Source organism: Natator depressus, chromosome 7 (genome assembly GCF_965152275.1).
Source record: "Natator depressus isolate rNatDep1 chromosome 7, rNatDep2.hap1, whole genome shotgun sequence".
In the NCBI taxonomy this organism is placed as follows: domain Eukaryota; kingdom Metazoa; phylum Chordata; order Testudines; family Cheloniidae; genus Natator; species Natator depressus.
The window spans coordinates 4,879,495-4,904,662 of NC_134240.1; the positions used below are offsets into that span (position 1 = coordinate 4,879,495).

At 43.9% G+C, this 25,168-nt stretch overlaps 1 protein-coding gene across 14 annotated transcripts in view; it reads right to left on the reverse strand.

Moving 5' to 3' along the window:
• CADPS (calcium dependent secretion activator) overlaps positions 1-25,168 on the reverse strand; it is a 374,509-nt gene that overhangs the window by 291,495 nt on the left and 57,846 nt on the right. For all 14 annotated transcript variants that reach the window (XM_074957378.1, XM_074957382.1, XM_074957385.1 and 11 more), the window contains exon 2: positions 10,224-10,337. In XM_074957378.1, the coding sequence (XP_074813479.1) occupies positions 10,224-10,337 (114 nt within the window). The remainder of the gene's footprint in view (positions 1-10,223; positions 10,338-25,168) is intronic.

Genomic DNA, 25,168 nt, shown 5'->3' on the forward strand with positions numbered 1-25,168 from the left:
CTTCGGAGGAAGGGTGTGAAAATCTGTGTTAAGAGCTGCACAAAGAAAGCCATTTGCAGTGCACAAGAAGTTTCAGTGGTCCTCCAAAAGCTATGACCAGAGCTGTATGTTCTTTAGTGCCATCTAATCTAACTAGCTATTTACATACAGAGAGACTGAAAACTCCTGTTACAGTACCCAGAAACCATTCAGGAGGAAAATGTGAAATTTTGCCAATAATCCCAAATTCACCGGAATAATCACTCAAACTCCAGCAAGAGCAGACTGCGACTGCCCCCAGTGATATTTCTCAGAGAGCACAACATTCACAGTACATTGTGGCATCTGCACTTGCTTACAATTCATTTCCAGCAGCAACTCAGGATGCTGATTTTGAACTCTCGAGTCTTCTAGGGTTACAGAGGGTCTCTCTCCGTGTGTTTTACCCTGACCTATTTGATCTGCTTACATCCTTGAATTAACAGCCCTCAAGTTTAAGAACAGGTATGGAGATTGGACAATACAAACACTCCCAGCTTTGCATCATTATGTATTTTACACAACCATTCATATACATTCTGTATGTGGATGTAAACATGTGAAGCTAGAATCATACGGAATTGTGCCCTGGTTTACTGCTGGACTGAAACGTACAAGTGAGGTTATAAAGACATCCACTGTACTAAATGACAACAACATGTCAACAACTACGGATTTAATGGTGATTAATCCTAAAAACTAATTAGTACAATGAAGACTATTCATTACCAAATCTAGTTAATTGTCAAAATATTACTTTTCTTTCAAAAGGAACATAATTAGAGCAGGTTTCAGAGTAGCAGCCTGTTAGTCTGTATTCGCAAAAAGAAAAGGAGTACTTGTGGCACCTTAGAGACTAACCAATTTATTTGAGCATAAGCTTTCGTGAGCTACAGCTCACTTCACCCAATGCATCCAATGAAGTGAGCTGTAGCTCACGAAAGCTTATGCTCAAATAAATTGGTTAGTCTCTAAGGTGCCACAAGTCCTCCTTTTCTTTTTATAATTAGAGCAGTATGTGTCCTAATTATGGTTTATGGCCTTGGAATTGTGCAAATGATATGAATTAAATGTATGAGTATTATTGGGTGAACTTGTCCCCAGTTTCACATTAATTCTTTTATTGCCTTCCAACTGTTTTCTATCATTTGAAAACTGGAAAAAAAACAACCCCATTATTCAACACATTTGCTGAAGGGATGCCTTATTAAAGTTACTATATGCTATATGGTCGCTCAGTTATAGGCAATTTTCAACTCTCCATTTAATACAACAGAAAAGTCAAAATTGCATCAGACTAAATTAGAGTCATTTTTGTAATCTGCTCAAAACAACTGATGTCAATCCCTCTGAGCAGTTTTTGGTTTCTTAAGGACTATGTATAAGTGTTTTCAAATGCAACAGAGTAACCAATTAGAAAGCTCACTGCAAGGAAAACACGTTGGATCAACCAGGCCAGCCACGTCGTACTGTTTTCTATTACATTAATTGGACTCCTAATCAATAATTGTGCCACTAGATCATTTTGAGGCCACTGTGCAACATAGAAACAATTGAACTATTAAACCCACGCAAGATCAAACTAACTGCCTTGTGAAGTGTCTATGGAATCTTGCATCCATCAAGGCAATTTCAAGCACTCAAATATAAAAAACAGCAATCCCCATTATAGAATCTTACATATTTTCCTGGAAAAGTGGGGATGGTTTCTGAAAAGGAAAGAACGAAGGAGGATGCAAGTTACATCCATCTTCTGATCAGCCCACTTTACACTTGAAGTGTAACTGATAAAGCAGTGTAACCTGCATTGTTCTGATAGTCCCCGAGGGTCTGTTCCTATGCCATTGAATTCTATGGGAATTTTGCCATTGGTTTTCAGTAAAAGGCCATTAGTTTGTACAATAAGTAACTTTCGCTCAGAGGAAGCAGGAAGGAGGGTGCGGCTGGTAAAAACAAATAAGTGAACATTTTGTAGGCTATATGATAAGACAGATTTAGCAAGTATCCCTGCTATGCCCACACCGCACATCACCTCAGCATGTAAAGTATACTCCTTTAGGCAAAAGGAGAATCAGGCCTGATGAGAGCAGCAGGACATGATGGATTTGCTTGATGTAAAACCAGTGCGAGATGAGATTCAGGCCCATTCACCACACCTACAGACTGCCAAACTGAAGCCAGTTCCACGGCTCTGTCTCTTACTAAATTTCTGAGACCTACTCTGAAAATTAGATCAGCCTGGCTACAGTGGTAAGGCTGTGAAAAATTTTATGCCCCAGACGATGTAGTTAGGTTGACCTAATCCCCATCACAGATGAGCTTGGTTAACAAAAGAGTTCCTCCATGACCTAGCTGCCACCTCTTGGAGAGGTGGATTAACGACATTGATGGAAAAACCCCTTCCATTGAGGTAGGATGTGTCTGCACTACAGTGGCACCGCTGCAGTGCTGTAGCTGTACTACTGTAGCCCAGACATACCCTGAACTCACAAAAACAAACAGTTCTGGCCCTAATTTCTCCTATAGCCTGGGCTCCCTGGAGGACTACATTTCCCATAAGGCAATGGGGCTGACTGGCCTCTGACTGAGCTGTGCGGTGAATCAAAGGAGTCGCATGGGTTTATGTGTATTATGGGAGACAGTCAGGCCAGGGAGCCTGGCTCAGAGAGGAGAATGGAGGCATCAGGATCCCAAACCACATCTCCCAAAATGCACCCAGACTCATGAGACTCCCATGATGCACTGTGTGTCTTGGCTGGAGAGATATCAGCACATTAGTGTATGGGAAATGTAGTCTTCCACGCACAGGAGACAACGGGCAGGGCCGTCCTTAGGCATACGTGGCTGCGTAGGGCACCACAGCCGGGACGGGACAGCACGCAGGTCCGAGCGGGGTCGGGTCGTGGAGCCAAACGCACTGGCGCAGCGGTGCATTCTGAGGGAGGGTACTGCTGAGGTCTCTGGGAAGGGGCGGGGGAAATTCACCTGTGCGACTCTCTCCCGGCTGGTGTGAGGTGAGGCAGGCCGGCCGGCCGGCGCCACCTCCGGTGATATCCTTTTGCTGCTCCTGTGTAATGCACATTCTTCTCTTCCTCCCCCGGCAAAACGAAGTGTTGTTGTCCCCCCTGCCTCGCAGCGCTGAGTGCAGTCCCCCCCCGTGGAGCGGCCACCTACCCCCCCAGCAGGGCTGGGTGGGGTGCAGGTGTTTGGGCTGGGTGGCTGCGTGACAAGGAAGTGACTCACTTCCTCGGCAGCCAGCCCAATCGCCTCCGTTCCAAGTGACCGCACAGGCTGGAATACGCACAGCTGGGCTGGGGAGCGTGTCCCTCACCCAGCAGGCATGGCAGCAGTCCACCCCAGGGCCCCACGGGTTCCCCATCCCTGAGGTGCTGGCAGTGCTGCCCGATGGCGTGACCTGACCTGAGGGTTTGCTGCTGCCCCGCTGCACCTCAAGAGGTCGATTTTGGGGTCCCGCGGCTTTCCACCTATCTCCTCCTCTACTGCAGGCCGGTGGTGAGCCAAGCATGAAAGCAGGACTGTGTTGCCATTGATCAGCTCTGAGCATTTTTTTTTTTCAACCTTATGTTTGTCGCAGGGTTCAAAATGGACCAGTTTTCCCTTTTTTGCCAGAGTCTTGGTGACACTTAAAATCAAAATCATGTTAGATTGTCATTTAACAACTTTCTTTGCCAAAAATGCTTGCTAACAATCCTGAATCCAATTTCAATATTTTTATTTTTTTTTTTGGTAAAAAAAATCAATATCTTATCCAAAAACAGAAAATTAAGTTGACGACAATTATTTGTGACAAGTTTGGTTTGGGGGAGGGAGTGGGCTGGTTTTCATCAGAGAAACACAAAATGTTGACAGGCTTTCCTCTAGCCCTGTTACTGCTAAATAGGGCCCTCCAACAACTGTAATATGCTCATCTCCTGACTAGTGTAGAGAGTGACCATATAGCGTACTAAGATTCTCTTGCTTTTTTTCTAGCGAGTCAGTATAGTTTTTGCCAGCCCACAGGTTGGGCAGCCAATGTCTTAAGTTTTCACAATATTTTGTCCAACTGTCAGAGTAAATACCTGATTAATAGGAGTTAAAAAGGCCAGGGACACTTCCTTGTGAAGAATCAGTGCAGCAGATCAGGCTAGAGCTGTGAAAATGTCAGTGTTTGATGGAACTTTAGAGGCACGGATTTATCATGTATTTCTGGCCGTGCCTAAAACGTGGTGCTATTGCCAACATCTTTCCAAACAAATATAAGGCACAATTTACGGACTGGACAATGTTAAGGTCAGACATATGAACCGGCAGAGCTTAGAGGTGTGGGTGCAACACAGAAATAGCTCAAAAGAATATTGTTTTTTCTGAATAAGCTCTTAATGGAAAAAGAGTGGCTCTTCAGGCAGTCGTGGTGCTAACACAGTGCTCTGATATCCAGTCAAGATTGCAAGTGATCAGAAGTTATCAGCATCTGATTACTCAGTTGTCTGTGTACAATGAACTGGTGATGGAAGTTCAGAGTCATAATTGACATTGTTTATCAGAAAGGATGAGTGACAAAACCTAGAGAGGGTCCTTCTGTAACAAGGGCATATTAGATTGGAAAAATAAATTAGCTTGTCTCTGTCCATGCTGCACTAATTTTAGTGGATAGTAACATTTCCGTCCTACCTTAATCTAGATGAGATGATTCTGTGCTGGCTTCATTTTGGTCCCTTTGTGCTTTACCTAGGAATAAAACTAGGGTTCTATTTTCCCGCTGTTTGGAAACCCAGCTTATTAAACTGGATAATGCCATTGATCTAGTTACAGTAGAAGGTTGATAGAGAGTTGAAACTAGCATTAAGACTGATGCCCACTACACATTTAAAACTAAAAAGTGACTTTGTAAAAATGACATGGGCTTCCAACTCTATTGTGTCTCAGCCAGGGTGCAGAACCTTTGAGGTGTCTCCACACTAGCTCAAGGTCACAGACTCATGTCTATCCTATATTACTTATTTTAAATAATATTTCTGATAAACTGACAGTAATTTAAACAGTTCTTTCTTTCAAAAAATGAAGTTGTCGTCATAGTTATGTCATATTGAAAACAACTTTCTGGGTCACAAAAAAGAAAACGGAAAGATGAAATAGAATTAGCTATACAAGCATAGAAGGGTTCCATACTTAAGTTTGTATGTCATGAAAACAACGAAGTTGATAGAGATCATCAAGTAACTGCTGAAGAAAATTTTTATGCAGACAAAGCTCAAGAAACTCAAGAACACACGGAACAATCATTTGAAACAGATGCAGACACAAAACAGTTGAAACTGTACTAGCATGGGATAGAGAGGACACTGGTGCATGGCCGCAATCTTTAAATAAATTATGCGCCATTATACTTGAGAAAGGCCCTGTGAGAATAGAAGGTCTCGAATATCCTAAAGACATTAGAGGTAGGAAATTCACAGAAAACAATTACTACAAAAGACTTTCTAACGGTGAAATTGTCAACGGACAGTGGCTTGTGTACTCTAAATGCAAGGATGCTGTATTTTGTTTCCCATGAAAGATTTTCAATAGTTACAATTTTAACATAGCAACCGTGGATATTAAAGATTGGCAAAATCTTAGTCACATGTTACTACAGCATGAAGAGGCACACCACCACATTGAAAGCATGCACAAATGATGTGAGCTGAGCGTAAGGTTAAAAAAAAAAAAAATCAGACAACTCTTGATGTCCAAATCAAAGATTGCTGGAGCCAGAGAAGCAGCATTGGCGTCGTGTTCTTGAATGTCTATTATCTATTGTTGAATATCTATCAACAAACAATCTTGCTTTTAGAGGAAGCGCTGAGAAATTATACCAGCCCCAAAATGGCAATTTTTGGGGTCTTCTACAACTGCTGGGAAAAATCTGACAGTGATGAATGAACATCTCTGAAGACTAAATGAAAATACATGACCGCTATTTGGGACCAACAATTCAAAATGAACTGATCACGCTAATGAGTGGTAAAGTGAGACAAAATTGTTTCATTGGTTTCTTTGGCAAAATATTTTGCCATAATTCTAGATTGCACTCCGGTCATAAGTCATCAAGAACAGATGTCATTAGTAGTGAGATTTGTCGACATTAGTGATTCAGCAGAGATTACAGTTAAGGAATAATTTATCACATTTTTAGAAGTAGAGGACACTACAGGTTTTGGACTTCAAGCTCTCCTTAATGAACTAAAACTAATTGGATTGTCCGTAATGAACATTAGAGGACAAGGCTACGATAATGGTGCCAATATGAGAGGATGCATTTCTGGCGTGCAAGCTGGATTGCTGGCAGAAAATCCACGAGACTTTTTTGTTCCATGTGCATGCCACAGCCTTAATAATGATTTTATGTGATATGGCCAAGTCTTCTGTAGAAGCTATTTCTTTTTTTGGTTTGCTGCAATGTATTTACGTGCTCCTTTCAGCTTCCACTCAACGAACCGCGCTGTACCCCAGAAGCAGCCTGTAGGTCCGGCTCCTAGGTAGGGGAGGATGGAGGCCACAGGGCTCCGCTCGCTGCTCCCGCCCCAAGCACTGACTCCGAATTCAAATATTCAAAGCACATGTCAAAGCCTCTATCTGAGACACACTGGGAAAGCAAAGTGTAAAAACTTTGAGATCATTGTAAGTTTATGAAGCACTGATTGTTATTTTGGAAGAAGCCAGAGATCCAAAAGCCAAAAGTGAAGCATAGTCATTGGCCTTGGAAATATCCAACTTCAAGTTTCTAACATCTGTCATAATCTGGTATGACACACTTGAGATTTTAACAAGAATAAGCAAAATAATGCAGAGTCCAGCGATGCAGCTTGATTCAACACTTACGTTACTAAACAACACAAGACTTTTTTACTGAAATACAGAGAAACTGGATTGAAAGCAGCACAGGTTACAGTCAGGGAGTTTGCAGAGGCACTTGGTGTAGAACCAAAATTTCCATGTCCGACCATGACGAGAGTTTAGAGGAAAAAACGGCAAGTGGAATATGAAGGAGCAGATGAGCTCATAGAAGATCAAGAAAAGAAATTTGAGGTTGAATTTTCGAATGTTGTGATGGATAAAGCAATATCTGCGGTTGATGAAAGGTTTAATACCTTATGAGCACACCATGAACAGTCTGGGGTTTTGTATGACATAACTAAATTCAACAAAATAGGAAAACAAGAGCAGCTAATGAGAAGTGCAAGAACCTAGAGAGCCTCTTGAAGCACGTTGATAGTTTTGATTTAAATGGACTTGAACTGTACAAAATTGAGTACGTCGTCATCCATGGTGCCACATGTAAAGTCTGTGATGGAGACTGTACAGTTTATTCATACCAGCAAACTTGTTATGTGTACATTGCCACGTGTATTCTACTGACAATTCCTGTAACAGTAGCATCAGGAGAATGGAGTTTCTCAAAACTAAAGCTCATTAAAAACTATCTCCACTCTACAATGAGTCAGGAATGCTTGACTGGTCTTGCTATTCTTGCAATCGAAAAAGACATCACTTTGTCATACGATGAGATTATTACTGATTTTGCAGCCAAAAAAGGCAGAAAGATTGCTTTTAATTAACAACAAATCCTTGTTTCAATACCTCTTCATAGAAATTTCCAATATAATGTTGACAAAATTTTAAAAAATATATTTGTATCATTCTATCAAATCAGAATGGTTTCTATAGTGCTACTTCTTTAGTGCAAGTATAGTCCATTAGCATTATAGTGTGCTTAATTTGTTTAAACTGGTTTTAATAAAGTGCATGTGACAAGTTTTCCAGCACTGTAAGCTTATGTTTGTGTCGCTAAGAGCAAGTCAGGCATAGGAGCACCAGTTTAATAAGACTACGTACGGCACCATAAATCTTAAGGGTGGCTCTGACAATGGGGGCTGGAATGACAACTCCTAGAAGGCAATGTGCTGATAGGGAAATGCAGTTCCTTGTTTTCTTAGGCTGATGGTATGCTGAGACCACTGTCTATTATGCTTATCAGTATGGCCTCACTTCTTTCCCGGTGCTGTCTGTCTGGTGTCTGGTTTTCAACCGGAACACCCGCTCGAAAAGGGACCCTCACAGATGCTGACCGGGCTGTTAAAAGCCCGGTCGGTGATGCTGCGGGGCTAAGGCAGGCTAGTCCCTACCCATCCTGGCACCACGCTGCGCCTCGGAAGCGGCCAGCAGGTCCAGCTCCTAGATGGGAGATGCCCACAGGGCTCTGCTTGCTGCCCCTGCCACAAGCACCAACTCTGAACTCCCATTGGCTGGGAACCGCGGACAATGGGAGCTGCAGGGGTGGTGCCCGCAGGCAAGAGCAGCGTGCGGAGCTGCCTGCTGCGCCTCCGTCTAGGAGCTGGACCTGCTGCTGGCTACATCTGCTGTCCAGCGCGGAGTCGGGACAGGTAGGAAGCCTGCCTTAGCCTACCTGCTACGCCGCTGATTGGGAGCAGCTGGAGATAAGCCCAGGCCCCAACCCCAAGCCCCCTCAAACCTGAAGCCCCCTCCTTCACTCCAAACCCTCATCCCCAGCTGCACCCCAGAGCCTGCACCCCCTCCTACACCCCAATCCCCTGCCCCAGCCCACAGCCCCATCCTGCACCCCTCATTTCTGGCCCCATCCCAGAGCCCGCACCCTCAGCTAGAGCCCTCACCCCCCCTCCCACACCCTAACCCTCTTCCCCAGCCCAAGTGAGTGAGGGTGGGGGATAGTGAGCCACCGAGGGAGGGGGAAATGTAATGAGTGGGGGAGAGGGCCTCAGGGAAGGGGAGGAGCTAGGATGTTCAGTTTTGTGCAATTAAAAAGTTGGCAACCCGAGTCTATATCCATCTGTCTTCTCTTGTCTTATACTTTGATTGTAAGCTCTTTGGAGCAGGTATACTCTTTTTCTGTGTTTGTATAGTGCCTAGCACAATGGGGTCCTGCTCCATGAATAGGGCTCCTAGGTGTCATGGTAATACAGCTAATAATCACTGACGTTTTTCATTTCAAAACAGCTGAACATTTTGGGTCAGTTACTAAATTAACTATTCCAGTTTGGGTTGAACCTACCCAAAACGAAATATTTCAGGCAAGTCAGTTTTACAAATGGAAAATTTTGATTTTGCAGAAAGTGCATTTTCTGTCAAAAAAGTTATTAACCAGCTGTAGTTATTGCAGAGTTGCTCATGAGAGCTGGATTACTGGATTGGTTGAAAAAAACACGCAAAGGAAGAATTACTGTTCAAACAGTTCATATATGCAATGTGCATATATGCGGGTAGACTGGGGAATATGCCGGCAAAGTAGGAAATGTAAATTTGTTAACAGGAAAAAATAGGTAAGTGAAATCTGAAGTAGCCAACTTGGTCAATGTCCCTTTAATGTATAAATAGCTAGTTAGAACAAATATTAGCAGGGAGTGGAAGGACAGATGTGATTTTACGGCCTTAAAATGCCCCCAACAAAACATTTTCTGAATTGTAAACAGGATTGTAAGTGTATTATTAAGTACTATTAGTGGCTGTCAATAAAATATTTATAATTTTATCTTTTGACTAATTTTACTGAAGCATTTGGGGCATTGAAGTCTTTGCAGTTGTCATTAGCAAGTAATCTGTGTCACCTCTGAATGAGACACAATGACTCCCTCTATTGCAATATGTAAAGCTTTTCAAGGCCTTTGCTATTCTTGTTGGTCACCACATACATTATGACAGTACCCTCAAAGAGCCATATTCTTTCTTTTCTACATTCCACGTCACCCCAGTGGGCTACATTCATCCCTAATATTTCTCTACACATACCACTGGGCTGAATGGAGGGGAGAATTTGGCCCAACTGACCTCAACAGCAATGTGGAGGTATCAATTAGGACAGAATTTAACCCAAGAGTAAGAATTTAACCCAAGAGTAAGAACGTGAAGTATTTAGATACATTATGCAGGAGTACACATTTAGCATGGCACTAAACTTAGCACAGATGATTTAACTGTTGAACTATAATTTAAATTTTCTTTAAAATATTTTGGGAGATTTGGTTTAAACAGCACTGAGTTTATTTGTTGGCTGTCCAAGCATATCCAAAGAAATTTGGATGGGACTTAATGCAGAAGAGGCCATGCAACACTTGTTCATAAGACATCATTGTGAGCTGTGCTCATTTGTATATTTCATGCCCAACAATTGCCTCACCATCACGCCTTACCTCGAAATAACTTTGGACTGCATTAATAAAAGCTTCATCAGCCACAATCTGCGTCTCTCCATTGAGAAATGCTTGGAATCGATCCTTGACTATCTGGAGCTGCTGCTTGCTTATCTGCAAAGACATTTCAAATGAAAACAGATTAGTTAGCAAAATGGAAATCATGGAATTAAAATAACCAAATAAATAACCTTATATAATATTTTATCTTGTAACAGTTGGTCACCCTTGCTCCATACCTGTGCAACCATGAGGCAAACCTCTACCACATGGTCTTTTGCCTATTGCAATAGAGGTTGAATAAGCTACAAACCCCTTCATCCTGGCAAGTATATTCATGCTGTTAGCCACTCCTAAGAACATCTGAAATAATTCTGGGCAACAACCCGCTACATCCACATTTTCTTTCCAACACAAAATGCACACAAATTGCTACCTCTTCCAAATTGGGAATTTTCTGAACAGAACTACTTAACCACCTGTAATATCAATCACCTGGAACAATCCTGATATTTTTCAACTCACTTTTTTCTAGTTTTCTTTCCTCTTGTTGTTTAAGATAAAACGATGATAACTATTTAGTGCATAAATTTTAAAGTACTGAATTTGTTTTAGGGAAAACTCTTTACAAGAGCATCTGGTAAAAGTATGCTACGCAACTGCAGGAGGAGACTATAACAGGGCAAAACTAAGCTGGACATCGAGAATCCTACCTATTAAGCCCTGATCCTCAAAAAGGGTATTTATGCTCTTAGCTTCCATTGAAGTCAATGAGAACTGGACATCTAAATAACTCTTGGGGTCTGGGTCTTAGTGGTTTGTCCTTTCAACTTTGGTTTCAGCATTGCCACAGAATGACAGACACTCCATCCTTTGCTTACGATGAGGATACACATGAAGGTGCAGGAATCAGGGTACATGTGCAGGCATCAAGGACTGCAGCTGTTTTTCCTTTATTGCCCAAAAGCATTGTGGAAGGTGTAGCAGGTAAGTGAAATGTCAAACTAAGGCCCCCCCGCAGGATTTTGGCCAGGTTCAGTGGTGACACAAACCACAATATAATTTACACTTGGAGTTCGAAGGTGATCTTAGGACCTTGACTAGGAAAGAAAGTAGGATTTTTTTTTTGGTAGAAATACAGTTATACAATTTGGCCCACTTAGGACTGAATTTGCAATACCACGTAGCACCTATTGTAGAAGCAGTTTTGCACCTTTAAACCCAAGTTAGAATAGGCTTGACCATAAACTTTGTTTAGACAACAATTTTCACTATACTGATACCTGTTGAAAGAAAAAGCATTTAAATTACATTCATTTTGCACACCTTTTGAACCCCAAATCAGCACAGATCAAGCCATTTTAACTGTCAGACCATTTTCTGATCCATCTACAGCTGACATAAAACTTTAAAGCCACAGTTCATGGCATAGTTCCACTGATTCTGGCCCAGAGACATCAATAGGAAGCTTACAGCAGGCTTATTTTGGCCTTAAGGCAACAGCACACAGTTTTTGTACAGCTCTAACTACATCAGTTTAGAAACGGAGTTTAAGATTGATAAAACCCCAAATGCTAACCAAATCCCAACTGGTACGCTGAAACAAGTTATAAACACCTTTCTACCAGTATAACTGAATCCACACTAATGGGGTTGCACTGATTTAACTGTATTCATGTCTAAACGGAATTAAATGGGTACAAAAATCTGTTTGTAGACCAGCCCCAGGACCTGCCACCTATTGTGTAATTAACACCATGTACACCTCGACCCCGATACAACGCGACCCGATATAACACGAATTCGGACAGAATGCAGTAAAGCGGCGCTCTCTGTGGGGCGGGCGGGGCTGTGCGCTCCGGCGGATCAGCGCGTCTGGCTCCAACACGCTGCTCTGAGCGACGTGTTAAGGGTGCCGGGCCGGGGCCGAGAGGTTGGATAAGGGGCAGAGGGTCTCGGAGCAGTCAGGGGACGGGGGGTTGGATGGTTCTGGGGGCAGGGCAGTCAGGGGACAGGGGCATTGGATAGGGCGTGGGAGTCCCAGGGGGCCTGTCAGGAGGTGGGGGTGTGGATAGGGGTCGGGGCAGTCAGGGTACGGGGGGGGGGGTTGGATGGGTCGGGGGTTCTGAGGGGTCAGTCAGGGGGCGAGAAGTGACTATTAATAATGGAAATGCTCAAGGCGAAAGCAAGTTCGGTATACCATGGTTTCACCTACAACGCGGTAAGATTTTTTGGCTCCTGAGGACTGCATTATATCGGGGTAGAGGTGTATAAGCAACCAACCCTTGCCTTTATTTTCTGATCATCATCAAAAGCTGGATAGGGCAATAATAAAAGAGTATTTCAAAATTGGGCTTATTCAAATGCGAGGGGCATGGGAAATAAAAGATTAACTGGAAATAATGCTAAATATAAATACTGAAGTATAATTGGATTCAATGAACATATCTGGATTAAAAAAGAACTAGATAAATTCATGCAGCATAGGTCCATCAATGGCTATTAGCCAAGATGGTCAGGGACGCAACTCCATGCTCTGGGTGCCCCTAAATCTCTGTCAGAAGTTGGGATTGGATGACAGAGGATGGATCATTCAATAGTTGCCCTGTTCTGTTCATTTCTCTGAAGCATCTGGCACTGGCCACTGTCAGAAGACAGGATACTGGGCTATAAGGCCCATTGGTCTGACCTAGTGTGGCTGTTCTTATGTTCTTAATGAATAATATAAGCTAGTGAGGGAATAACTAAAATCCAGAGAGATGATTCCTTCAGATGTCATGTGTACACTGATAAGTCCAATGATGATTACAAGAGCAACAGAAACATTATGAAGCAGAAGGTTGGCAGGTTGAGATTACTGGGTGACTTCTCCAGAATTTGAGGATTAGAAAGAATCTAAATAAGGGAGAGTGAACTAAACCAAATATATGTGGCTTATTAAGTCTTCAAGAGAAAAGATAAGGACATTATGAAAAGCAAAATGAGTTACTGTCAACAAAAGGCATTGAGGAAAAATCAGAAGAGTTTGTACAAATATACCAGTGGGAGAAGGAACTACAATGTAGAAAACAGACCTATTCAACATGTAAGAGGGAATCAAAGTAATGATGGTTCTAAAATGGCCAAGTTACCAAACTGGATTTTAAAAATCTCACTTCAAAATAACAATAAAGCAGAGAGATACAGACTATTAAGAAGTAATGAAGGCCCATTAGATACAGCTACTGATAAAATGTAGGTGAGGGAACACTTAGAAAATGTGGACATAAATATAACAGAGGCTAGATAACAACTCATAAGGTGTGAATGTGGTTAGCTAAGGAATATTATGAATGGTGGTAATTAGTTTTGGAATGTCATGGTGAACAAGGTGAATGGGTGAAGGAAATGCAGTGTGACTATCTCGTTTGGTTTATTCTAGTGCTATGGGAAAATTGCTTTACAAAAAAACTAAAGCAAGCGATGTCATTGCTTATTTTGGAAAATTAGAAACAAATCTGCATTTCACCTTTGAGCGATGGGAAGGGGAGAAAGCTATAAGCAGCTGGCCCACCCTGCTCCAAACACAGCAACATACATGGTGTCTAGAATAAACGTAGCCATTTCCTAGCTTTTGTCTTTAACAAACAAGAACGAAACATTAGGCTCAAATGAACCCTTTCATTCCTTGGGGTTGGAGCACCTGACCTGAAATCAGCAAACATAGCTCTATCTATTCAGGGTTCTAGCTCCTGAAACTTGAGCACATCAGCAGGAGCCCTGTACAGTTATGCAGCATCTTAGCACCTACCACACTGGTAATGGAGTGAAAATTAGTTCAGTGGAGAGTTCTGCTGAAATGGGTAAATACAGGTTAGGTGACTAGTGACAATTCAGAGTTCACAGCTCTCAAGGAAACTCAATCAAACTTGGGTAAGTTTATTAGTTATCCAGTTTTTTAAAAAAAAACCTAGTGCTCAAGCTGGCAACAAGTTCCGTCAGCAGCCCATTACATCATCAGGCCTGAGACGGTATTTCCAAAGGTTGACAAATTTGTTTGGTTTGATGTGGATGGAAGTACTAAGAAATAGACTGAAAACTGGCCAAAGGATCATCCACAAAGATAGCGTACGGAGCAAAAGACCAGCAAAGCGCCAGGGGAAATGCTGTTAGATCTGCTTCTATCAAGCACATTGGTGGGATCCACGATGGGACTTAGGTGCTAGTATGCGCAGCGTTGCAAGGCCTATCTTTTAGGTGCCTAGAAAAGTCAGAGGAACACCCCTGCACTCCACAAAGCCAAGTTACACCCCCTACACCATGAATGGGGAGAGCACGAGAGCTGCCAAAGAATGGGATCCACAAAGCCAGCACACTAGGTGGGGACCCACCTAAGCTTACCAATGGGAGATGCCGACATGAGGGGTGTGCGCTAAGTCCCACCCCTCTCCCAGAGACAGGCGCCTAAGACAAGGCTGCAAGGAGGTGGCCATCTCTGCTCTGATTCATGACCAGGGGGTGAGAAGCCATTTGGCTGCTTAAGTTGTGCATGGGGCCTGAAACAAAATGGAGTGGGGGGACAGAAGAAACTCCCTTGTAACCTTGAGCCTAGTGGACAGAGTACTCACCCAGGATGTGGGAGACTCCTAGTTACAGAGTCATTCTAACTCCTTCTCTGGCCCAATTAATAGTTAATCAGTCAATTGTTTAATTAAAGTGGAATAGCTTCAATAGGAGAGATTGAGGGAGACACAGTGCTTAGGGCACTCACCTGAGATGTGTCAGATCCCTGTTCAAACCTCTTCTCCTCAGGAGGAGGGGGGACTTGAACCAGGGCGAGGGGGGTCTCCCATAGCCCAAGTGAGTACCCTAACCACTAGGTTAAAGGTTATAAGGCTATGCCTTCCTGTCCCCCCACCTCCTAGATGTAGTGTAAACTCACTTGTGAGACCCGATCTGGCAGGCAGCCTCTGAACATGCCTACTGGATCAGGCCTCTGCATGTGACTTAGGGAGCCAAACACCTCTCTTCCCTGGTTTGTAATAACTCCAGGGCACAGGTGGGAGATAAGTGCCTGAACGCCTACCAGGAGGCAGTACTGCACATACTCCGGCAGGCGACAGATACCTGGGTGTCGAGATTGAGGTTGCAGTGTGCATGCTCAGAGGAAACCCTCTCCCACCATCCCTCTGCCCCGCACACAAACACCTTAGGTACCAAGTGAGGTTAGGCGCTGACAGAGTTTGATGGCAGTTGAGTGGGAACTTTGGGGAATTGCAGCAGTGCCTAAAACCACGACCTAGATGCCGATGTACCTTCGAGGATCCCACTCTTTACCCCTCCCCCAGATTATTAACAAACAGCACATTGATTAAAAATTGTAGATGATACTAAACTGGAAGCTGTTATTAACATCAGTGAGGGACAATGAAATTATACCAAGAGATGGAGGTTAGGACCCAGGAAAAGCCATAAAAAAAAAAAGAAAAATTCAGCAGACAAATACACATCCTGATACACCAGAGGAAGATGTACCTGGAGCAGAGAGATTCTGAGATTAGAAAATACACTAACTCAGCACTGGACATGCTGCATCTTCACTTTTCATGTTGCATTTTGGGGGGGGGGGGGGGGGAAGTGCCACATACTGGTTTGGTTTTGTATTTTTTAGATAATTTTGTCAGAGAACTTTTTTATTAATTTTCAATTTGTAGCACATTGCCTCTCACAGTGATTTCCAAAAGGCTCATTTGTTCAATTACTACAAAACAAAAGTAGTTTCTGCTCCACACTGAACACAGGAGATTGGTGGAACTGCCTTCAAAGTGAGTGATGTTGCCTGACATTTCTGGAGACTAACAGCATTCATCTCATGCATTGTTAATTACTCCAGGGGGCAGTGTAAAGGCGTCATTGGAATTTTCCTTATTAGAGTTGTGGGTTTCTTTTTTTAAAGCACACAGTTGTGGGGGGAGGGAGGGCCCCCTTTTTTCAATCCCATCACATGTGCACTGTTGCTTAATAGCACCTTAATGTTCTCATTTTTCCCCCCAGGCTGCAAAATAGCACTGGTTTATTGATCCTTTTCCTCTTTCCACAGCTATGAATATCATCAAGAAAAAGTCAATTTCTAACTGAAAATTAAATTGCTTTCATATTCGATTTAGATTTTGCAGTGCCAAGGAAACAGATGACCGATGAAGGAATTTCATCTTCCATAAGCCTAAGTAAACAAGAGAATGTGTTTGAACACAACCCACACAGGGAAAGGAAAAACTGGGTTGACCACACTTTGGGTATTTGATTTTGTGTGTGCGCCTTTTAAATTCTCCCAACCACAAGTTCCCTGTGTTGGTTGTCAGACACAGTTCCTTGGTGCTTAATGTTAGCTTGAGTTGTGGCATATTTATTAATTTGTATTAAAGCAGCACCTAGAGGAAACCATCAAATGCCAGGTCCCCTTGCTGCTACAAACACACAGAAAAAGGCAGTGCCTGTATTGCCCTGAAGAGCTCACAGTCTAAACAGGCAAGGAGTGGGAGAGAGGAAGGATTATTATCCCCATTTTATATATGGAGAATTGAGGCACGGGGCAATTGAGGGCTTGCTGACATGCAGAGCTGCACCAGCTTAAATACAGGTGTGACTTTAAACTGGATTTAAGATGGTGCAAAAGGCTGCGTGAACCCTCATTTCAGTTTAAGTCAACCTTATTTTGGTGCAGCTTAAATTGAACAAGTTAGGAACAAGTTTAAGCTCCACTGAAATAAAGCACGCTCAAACCAAACTGTCCACCCAGGAGTCTGTACTAGTTAGACCAGGTCAAATCTGAACCCAGACAGCCCTAAACAACTTGGCCACTGTCACACAGGGAATGCATGGCAGAGCCAGGAATTGAACCCAGATCCCCCCAGTTTCCAATCCAGCACCATAACTTCAAGATCAAATCTTTTGATGAATTCTTCCTCAACATTATTCCCAGCTCTAGAGACTGAGCTCAGTCCCTAGATTTGGGTCCTACAGACGGCAGAGTGCTTTGTTGCACGAGGCCCTTCTGGAAGGCAAAATCATTACTGTAAATGAAGGAAATCTCTGCCCTGCTGTTCCTGCTTGGTTCTAGCAACTTCTATTAGCAAAGAGCTAATTAACTGCCATTTGGACAGCTGCTGACCTCCCGCTGTCAATAACCCTTTAACGCCATGCATGGGGCAGGGCTGTGGGATTTTCTACCTTCTAGTATAGAAGGCAGAAAAAATTAACATTCTGAAAATTTTATGGATTGTATGTGGAAATCCCTCCCCCCCCCAGCTCAGATCGGCATTAACTAATTCAGAAAAAAATAACGCATAAGTTGGTGACAGGAAAGAAACATTCTAACCAGCATCCCAGGCTTAATGCCAGATTCTCCAGGATCAGGTAAGTCGAACCAAATAATGCATGGGATGTACGCCCTGATTCAGCAAAGCATGTATGCATGTGAGCAGCCGTCCTGTTGTCTGTAGTTCCCGAATCAGATTGCTTAACATGCCTGAGCAGCAGAACCCCATTAAGTTTGAGAAGACAAAAGAATCTGCTAAACCTATCTGCTGCCCTTGGTTTATTTCAACAGCAGCACTATCTAAACCAACCTATAACATGCCTCTTCAGAGATTCCCAACTTGAACACTGAGGTCCATAGTCAGCTAAATACTTAAGCAGAGGCTTAACTTTAAGCACGAGTAGTGCCACTGATTTCCATGTGGCCACTTGTGCTCAAAATAAGCACATTTAAATGCTTTGTGAAATCTGGTCCAGATACATTATTTTGGTATATTTATTCATAGCAATATGATCAGCTACACAAAAATAACCTCTATCTTGCTGAGCAGACCCCGTAAGGACTTGGAAGAGGCCAATACAAAAAACATTTTTCACTTAGTTGTCTTCCATAGTGTGCTTACAAGTGGCATTAAAACAGAATAACTGCTCCACTGAAACAATTCCAATGCAAATCAATACTTTCACATCCGTGTTCTATGCTATCTTGGCAGGACTTGGGTCAAGTTATGCTCTGTTGCACCAGTACAACCCCACCGAACTAGTTGGAACTTCAATAGATTTAATGGGATCCAAATGTAGCTCTATAAAAGTGTGCCAGAATTGTAAGAGGAGAAATAAATAGATGGCCATATTTAGTAGTGACAAGTTGAATTTTCTTATTACCATACTCATTAGTCTTCTGTCACTTTTCCACCCCTCATTACTCCTTTTTGGAGCATTCACTACCACTACGAACACACACAGCCATTAGATCATTCGCATTATTGGATGGCGATAGGGAAAGCACTAATAGCCACTGCTTCATTTTACAGATATTGTAGATTGCCAGATTTGCATAAATTGATTTTCGGATTCGAACGAGATGCAATAAAATAAATATTAGCTATAAAATATTTTAAGTACAAATGCCCAGTTTGGATCTTGGAACCACACATGCATATCCAGGAAAAATGGAATTGATTATAGGTTTGAGAAGAGCGGCCTTCCTACCATCTTCTCTAAAGCAAGTTAGCCCAGATACACACATTTAGTCCTACGCACTTGCTTAGCGACCCCAGAAACGAGATGTGGGTGACCCAGTTGAAACAACTCAGCCCTGAGCACTTGCTATACATGTGTGTCTGTGTGCATTAAGCATATCAAGAATGAAATTTCATGTGTTCAGCTTAAGCAGACCGTAATGAAATGTGGAGAATTCTGCATAGGATGACTAATCAGCTAGAAGCTCTGACTACATGTGATTTTTACGCAGCTTTTAGTTGATTGAGAAAATCAAATGCAAAACCTGCCACACAGGGCCATAACACTGATTTGGGGTCATACGTTGAAGAGTTGTGGGTCACAACTCAATGAATGGTGGACACTCATCCATAGCAGAACCATAATAAAGGGAAGTAATTTTTTTTAAAAAATAGCTTTCCTGCAAGCAGAATTACATATTGCACCTTGCAATCTGTTCAACCAATCCAGGACTTCTCTTCCAAGATGCCTCACTATACATGGAGTTACTATATTTGAGTTCACTACAAGCTGGCTCTACTGCAGAATGGGTAGTGTTCATTTATCACTATGGGCAAGTGATAAAACAATAATATAAAATTACTGATATCAATTAAAAAGAATCTATAATACAGATGGAGCACAAACCAAGAGCATAGATCTAAACTGCCACAAGTTTCGGGGAAGTTCAGTCCTAGATCCAAGCTCTGCAGCTTTTACCTTTGTTTTAAAAACAGTTTCAGAGCTCTATGTGTGAGTGTAAGCAGAATGAAAATTATTGCATACAAGAGGTCAGAGGAAGTAGCAGTATTTAATGGCCTGTCCCCACACTGACACCAAAAGCACACGGCTATTCAAATCTGGAAGGCCACAACCTACAGTATGCGGCATGGTGCAATTGAAAAGCCACATTATGACATGCTCTTTATTGTCACGTATCCATGAGATGCTGCAATCCCTACAGAAAATAATGCAACAACAACTATCAGGTAAAATGCAGTACTGAGTTACAGGAGAGCATCATTATTTGTGGTGCTTGTAACAGAATCACAATGTGAGAGAAATTCAAGCAAAGGAGCTGATATGGTTTAGTACTGGATTTAGTACTGGATTTCCTAGTGACACACAGGGCCAGATTTTCGAGTCAGCATAGCACACTGTGGGCCACAATGGGAATGGGTGGGTGCTGAGCATCCTTCACATCTGGCCTCAGCTGCAGATGACCTAGGGTTGGGGGGAAGGGGAGTGTCCTGCTTGGGCCAGGAACCTATGCAGTTATCCCGGGCAGACAGAAACTGGGTTTTTGATACAGCCTCACAGAGCGTGACCCGCAGGCAGGTGTGAGGTCTGTTCTTCAGGGTGTTCAATCCTGCATTACAGAGAGCTCTGCTGCACTACCACCAAGTTTTAGGAATAAGGCCAGTGAGGGCAGTGGAGCTAAAGCCTCATTAGAATGATGAGGATTTTGCCTAGGTCTGCATCTAATCAGACATGTCCATTTCACTCACACAGTGGCCCCCCCCCCCAGCTTTTTCATCCCATGAGCCCATCCATAAAGCAGCAGGCTGGCAGGGGGACTGAGATTTACGACGGCTCGGTGCATAGGACCATGCCTAGTGGTTTTCATGAACTGCACCCACAAAGAGCTACCCCTCGCACCTGCATTGTGTCACCACCACCCTGCATGCCTTGCAGCAGGCTGCAAAGGATCAAAATGAGGGATTACAGAGAGCTGAACTGTCTGTTGCCGCAGACTCCATGTGCACTGCTTGGTTATTTTCCCAGCAGCCAGACAGGTGCAGTAACAACAGGAAGCAGGTCTTCATTCCCAAATCTCAGGGCCTTGACCTGATTTAGTGCCAGCAACCACCCCAGAATGCCTTCTGGCTCTCCCTGGCTTCTACCGGCACTGCTCTGTCCCAGGTCCTGAAACTCCCACAGTCAGCCAGCACCTACACGCCTCCAGCTCCAGCAAGGAACTGACCTCACTGACCCTGCAGCTCTTCTTATACTAGCCTGCTCGGCCCTGATTGGCTGTGTCCCACACAGCCACTCTAGTCAGCTTGGAGAACCCTCTCCACTGCCCCTTTCTGGGGCAGAGTGTGGCAGGGCCATGAGGTCACCAGCAGGAAGCCTCAGAGGGTCTGGTACACCCCACTACAGTGCTGAAGAGCTTCCATTTCTGACAGACACTATATGTCTTTCCAGCGATACCAAGTTGGCATGTCCATTTCTCTACACAAAGTCTGTGGTAGAGCATATTTCAGCAGCAGCACTGTGTCTGCGTATGCTGACAAGGAGATTTGCTTCTTTTGTCTTTCTAGTTCTCACATTCTCTGTCACAGTCACAACCAATCATCCTAAATCATCCTTGCTATTTAGCCTAACGAAGAGAAGGTTAAGGTGCGACTTGATCAGTCTGTAAGCATCTACTTGGGGAACAAATATTTGACAGTGGACACTTCAATCTAGCAGGCAAAAAGGTATAACAAGATCCAATGGTTGGAAGTTGAAGCTCCAACTAAAGGCTGGCATTTGCATAGGGCCCAAGTTTTTCCTGTAGGGTGATGTCATGATCTCTCTCGCGTGTACTTCATGTTATAACTCCATGCATTCACAGCCCCTGCTGGCTGCTGAAGCAGGTTACTAACCCTTTGGTATATGGTAATCCAGCAGCAGAATATGGCTGTTTCAAATTGGTGCCAGAAGAGCCCTGATTTTACCAAAGTTAAACATGCAGTGCTGTCAGCTTGCCTTTTCAATGTCATTGCAAACTGCCCACATCCTGCTGATAAATACGATCTTTATGTACATTGTGTACACAAATGGGGCTGCACTTTCTTCCTTTGGGCTTTGCCATCCAAGATGTTAGGGACGCTGGGAGTTCACAGTACCTGTCGAGCAGGACTCCTCTCGCTCACACTGGCTCAACAGTATCCTCAACGGACTTCAACAGAACTTCCCCTGTGCAAGTGGAGAATTGGGCTCATTTGCAACCTATGACTCCTGCTAAACTCAACAGCTCCCAGGAACTGCTCAGCATTTCAAAGGTGCTGCCTGCCCCCAATTGCAACACAAAAGCAGTTCTGGTTTTGTTAGCTGTACAGAGGACATACTGGAATACACATAGGGACCAGCACTCAGAAGCTACACATGACTATCACACCATGTGGTGTACCTCATCCAGTGCACTGCAAACCCACGTAACTATGTGAGTGAAACCAGACATCACTATGCTCTTGAATGAACCCACATAGGGTGCTTTTGTCTTTTATCATTTTTTTATCACCTGTGGGTGAACACTTTTCACAGGGTGATCACTCCCACACTGACCTCTCAGGCCTTGCCCTGAAAGGAAACCTTCAAATGGACAATCCTGGGAGCTTAAGTTCATAACTTCGCTAGGCACTAAAAATCATGGTCTTAATAAAGACACTGGATTTATGGTTTATTACAATCTGTAAGCCACTGACTCCTCTTTTTTGTCTTCTGACTGCAGAAGTGTTAATGATCTCTTCAAATGTGTGTTAATTACTTATGCTTTACAATCTGTTACACCTTGTATTTAGTTGTGACATTTGGTGTACCTTTCCCAGACCTGAGGAAGAGCTCTGTGTAGCTCAAAAGCTTGTCTCTCTCACCAACCAAAGTTGGTCCAATAGAAGATATTACCTCTCCCACTTTGCTTCTAACAAGTAGTTAGGAGTAGGAGGAGTGCTGGGCAGAGACGGGCTCCATCTTACGAAGAGAGGGAAGAGCATCTTTGCCAGCAGGCTGGCTAACCTAGTGAGGAGGGCTTTAAACTAGGTTCACCGGGGGAAGGAGACCAAAGCCCTGAGGTAAGTGGGAAAGCGGGATACCGGGAGGAAGCACAGGCAGGAATGTCTGTGAGGGGAGGGCTCCTGCCTCATACTGGGAATGAGGGGCGATCAACAGGTTATCTCAAGTGCTTATATACAAATGCACAAAGCCTTGGAAACAAGCAGGGAGAACTGGAGGTCCTGGTGATGTCAAGGAACTATGACGTGATTGGAATAACAGAGACTTGGTGGGATAACTCACATGACTGGAGTACAGTCATGGATGGTTATAAACTGTTCAGGAAGGACAGGCAGGGCAGAAAAGGTGGGGGAGTAGCACTGTATGTAAGGGAGCAGTATGACTGCTCAGAGCTCCGGTACGAAACTGTGGAAAAACCTGAGTGTCTCTGGATTAAGTTTAGAAGTGTGTGCAACAAGAGTGATGTAGTGGTGGGAGTCTGCTATAGACCACCGGACCAGGGGGATGAGGTGGATGAGGCTTTCTTCCGGCAACTCACGGAAGCTACTAGATCGCATGCGCTGATTCTCATGGGTGACTTTAATTTTCCTGATATCTGCTGGGAGAGCAATACAGCGGTGCATAGACAATCCAGGAAGTTTTTGGAAAGCGTAGGGGACAATTTTCTGGCGCAAGTGCTAGGGGAGCCAACTAGGGGGGGGCGCTTTTCTTGACCTGCTGCTCACAAACCGGGTAGAATTAGTGGGGGAAGCAAAAGTGGATGGGAATCTGGGAGGCAGTGACCATGAGTTGGTTGAGTTCAGGATCCTGACGCAGGGAAGAAAGGTAAGCAGCAGGATACGGACCCTGGACTTCAGGAAAGCAGACTTCGACTCCCTCAGGGAACAGATGGGTAGGATCCCCTGGGGGACTATCATGAAGGGGAAGGGAGTCCAGGAGAGCTGGCTGTATTTCAAGGAATCCCTGTTGAGGTTACAGGGACAAACCATCCCGATGAGTCGAAAGAATAGTAAACATGGCAAGCGACCAGCTTGGCTTAATGGTGAAATCCTAGCGGATCTTAAACATAAAAAAGAAGCTTACAAGAAGTGGAAGGTTGGACATATGACCAGGGAAGAGTATAAAAATATTGCTCGGGCATGTAGGAAAGATATAAGGAGGGCCAAATCGCACCTGGAGCTGCAGCTAGCAAGAGATGTCAAGAGTAACAAGAAGGGTTTCTTCAGGTATGTTGGCAACAAGAAGAAAGCCAAGGAAAGTGTGGGCCCCTTACTGAATGAGGGAGGCAACCTAGTGACAGAGGATGTGGAAAAAGCTAATGTACTCAATGCTTTTTTTGCCTCTGTTTTCACTAACAAGGTCAGCTCCCAGACTGCTGCGCTGGGCATCACAGAATGGGGAAGAGATGGCCAGCCCTCTGTGGAGATAGAGGTGGTTAGGGACTATTTAGAAAAGCTGGACGTGCACAAGTCCATGGGGCCGGACGAGTTACATCCGAGAGTGCTGAAGGAATTGGCGGCTGTGATTGCAGAGCCCTTGGCCATTATCTTTGAAAACTCGTGGAGAACGGGGGAAGTCCCGGATGACTGGAAAAAGGCTAATGTAGTGCCAATCTTTAAAAAAGGGAAGAAGGAGGATCCTGGGAACTACAGGCCAGTCAGCCTCACCTCAGTCCCTGGAAAAATCATGGAGCAGGTCCTCAAAGAATCAATCCTGAAGCACTTACATGAGAGGAAAGTGATCAGGAACAGTCAGCATGGATTCACCAAGGGAAGGTCATGCCTGACTAATCTAATCGCCTTTTATGATGAGATTACTGGTTCTGTGGATGAAGGGAAAGCAGTGGATGTATTGTTTCTTGACTTTAGCAAAGCTTTTGACACGGTCTCCCACAGTATTCTTGTCAGCAAGTTAAGGAAGTATGGGCTAGATGAATGCACTATAAGGTGGGTAGAAAGCTGGCTAGATTGTCGGGCTCAACGGGTAGTGATCAATGGCTCCATGTCTAGTTGGCAGCCGGTGTCAAGTGGAGTGCCCCAGGGGTCGGTCCTGGGGCCGGTTTTGTTCAATATCTTCATAAATGATCTGGAGGATGGTGTGGATTGCACTCTCAGCAAATTTGCAGATGATACTAAACTGGGAGGAGTGGTAGATACGCTGGAGGGGAGGGATAGGATACAGAAGGACCTAGACAAATTGGAGGATTGGGCCAAAAGAAATCTGATGAGGTTCAATAAGGATAAGTGCAGGGTCCTGCACTTAGGATGGAAGAATCCAATGCACCGCTACAGACTAGGGACCGAATGGCTAGGCAGCAGTTCTGCGGAAAAGGACCTAGGGTGACAGTGGACGAGAAGCTGGATATGAGTCAACAGTGTGCCCTTGTTGCCAAGAAGGCCAATGGCATTTTGGGATGTATAAGTAGGGGCATAGCGAGCAGATCGAGGGACGTGATCGTTCCCCTCTATTCGACACTGGTGAGGCCTCATCTGGAGTACTGTGTCCAGTTTTGGGCCCCACACTACAAGAAGGATGTGGATAAATTGGAGAGAGTCCAGCGAAGGGCAACAAAAATGATTAGGGGTCTAGAGCACATGACTTATGAGGAGAGGCTGAGGGAGCTGGGATTGTTTAGTCTGCAGAAGAGA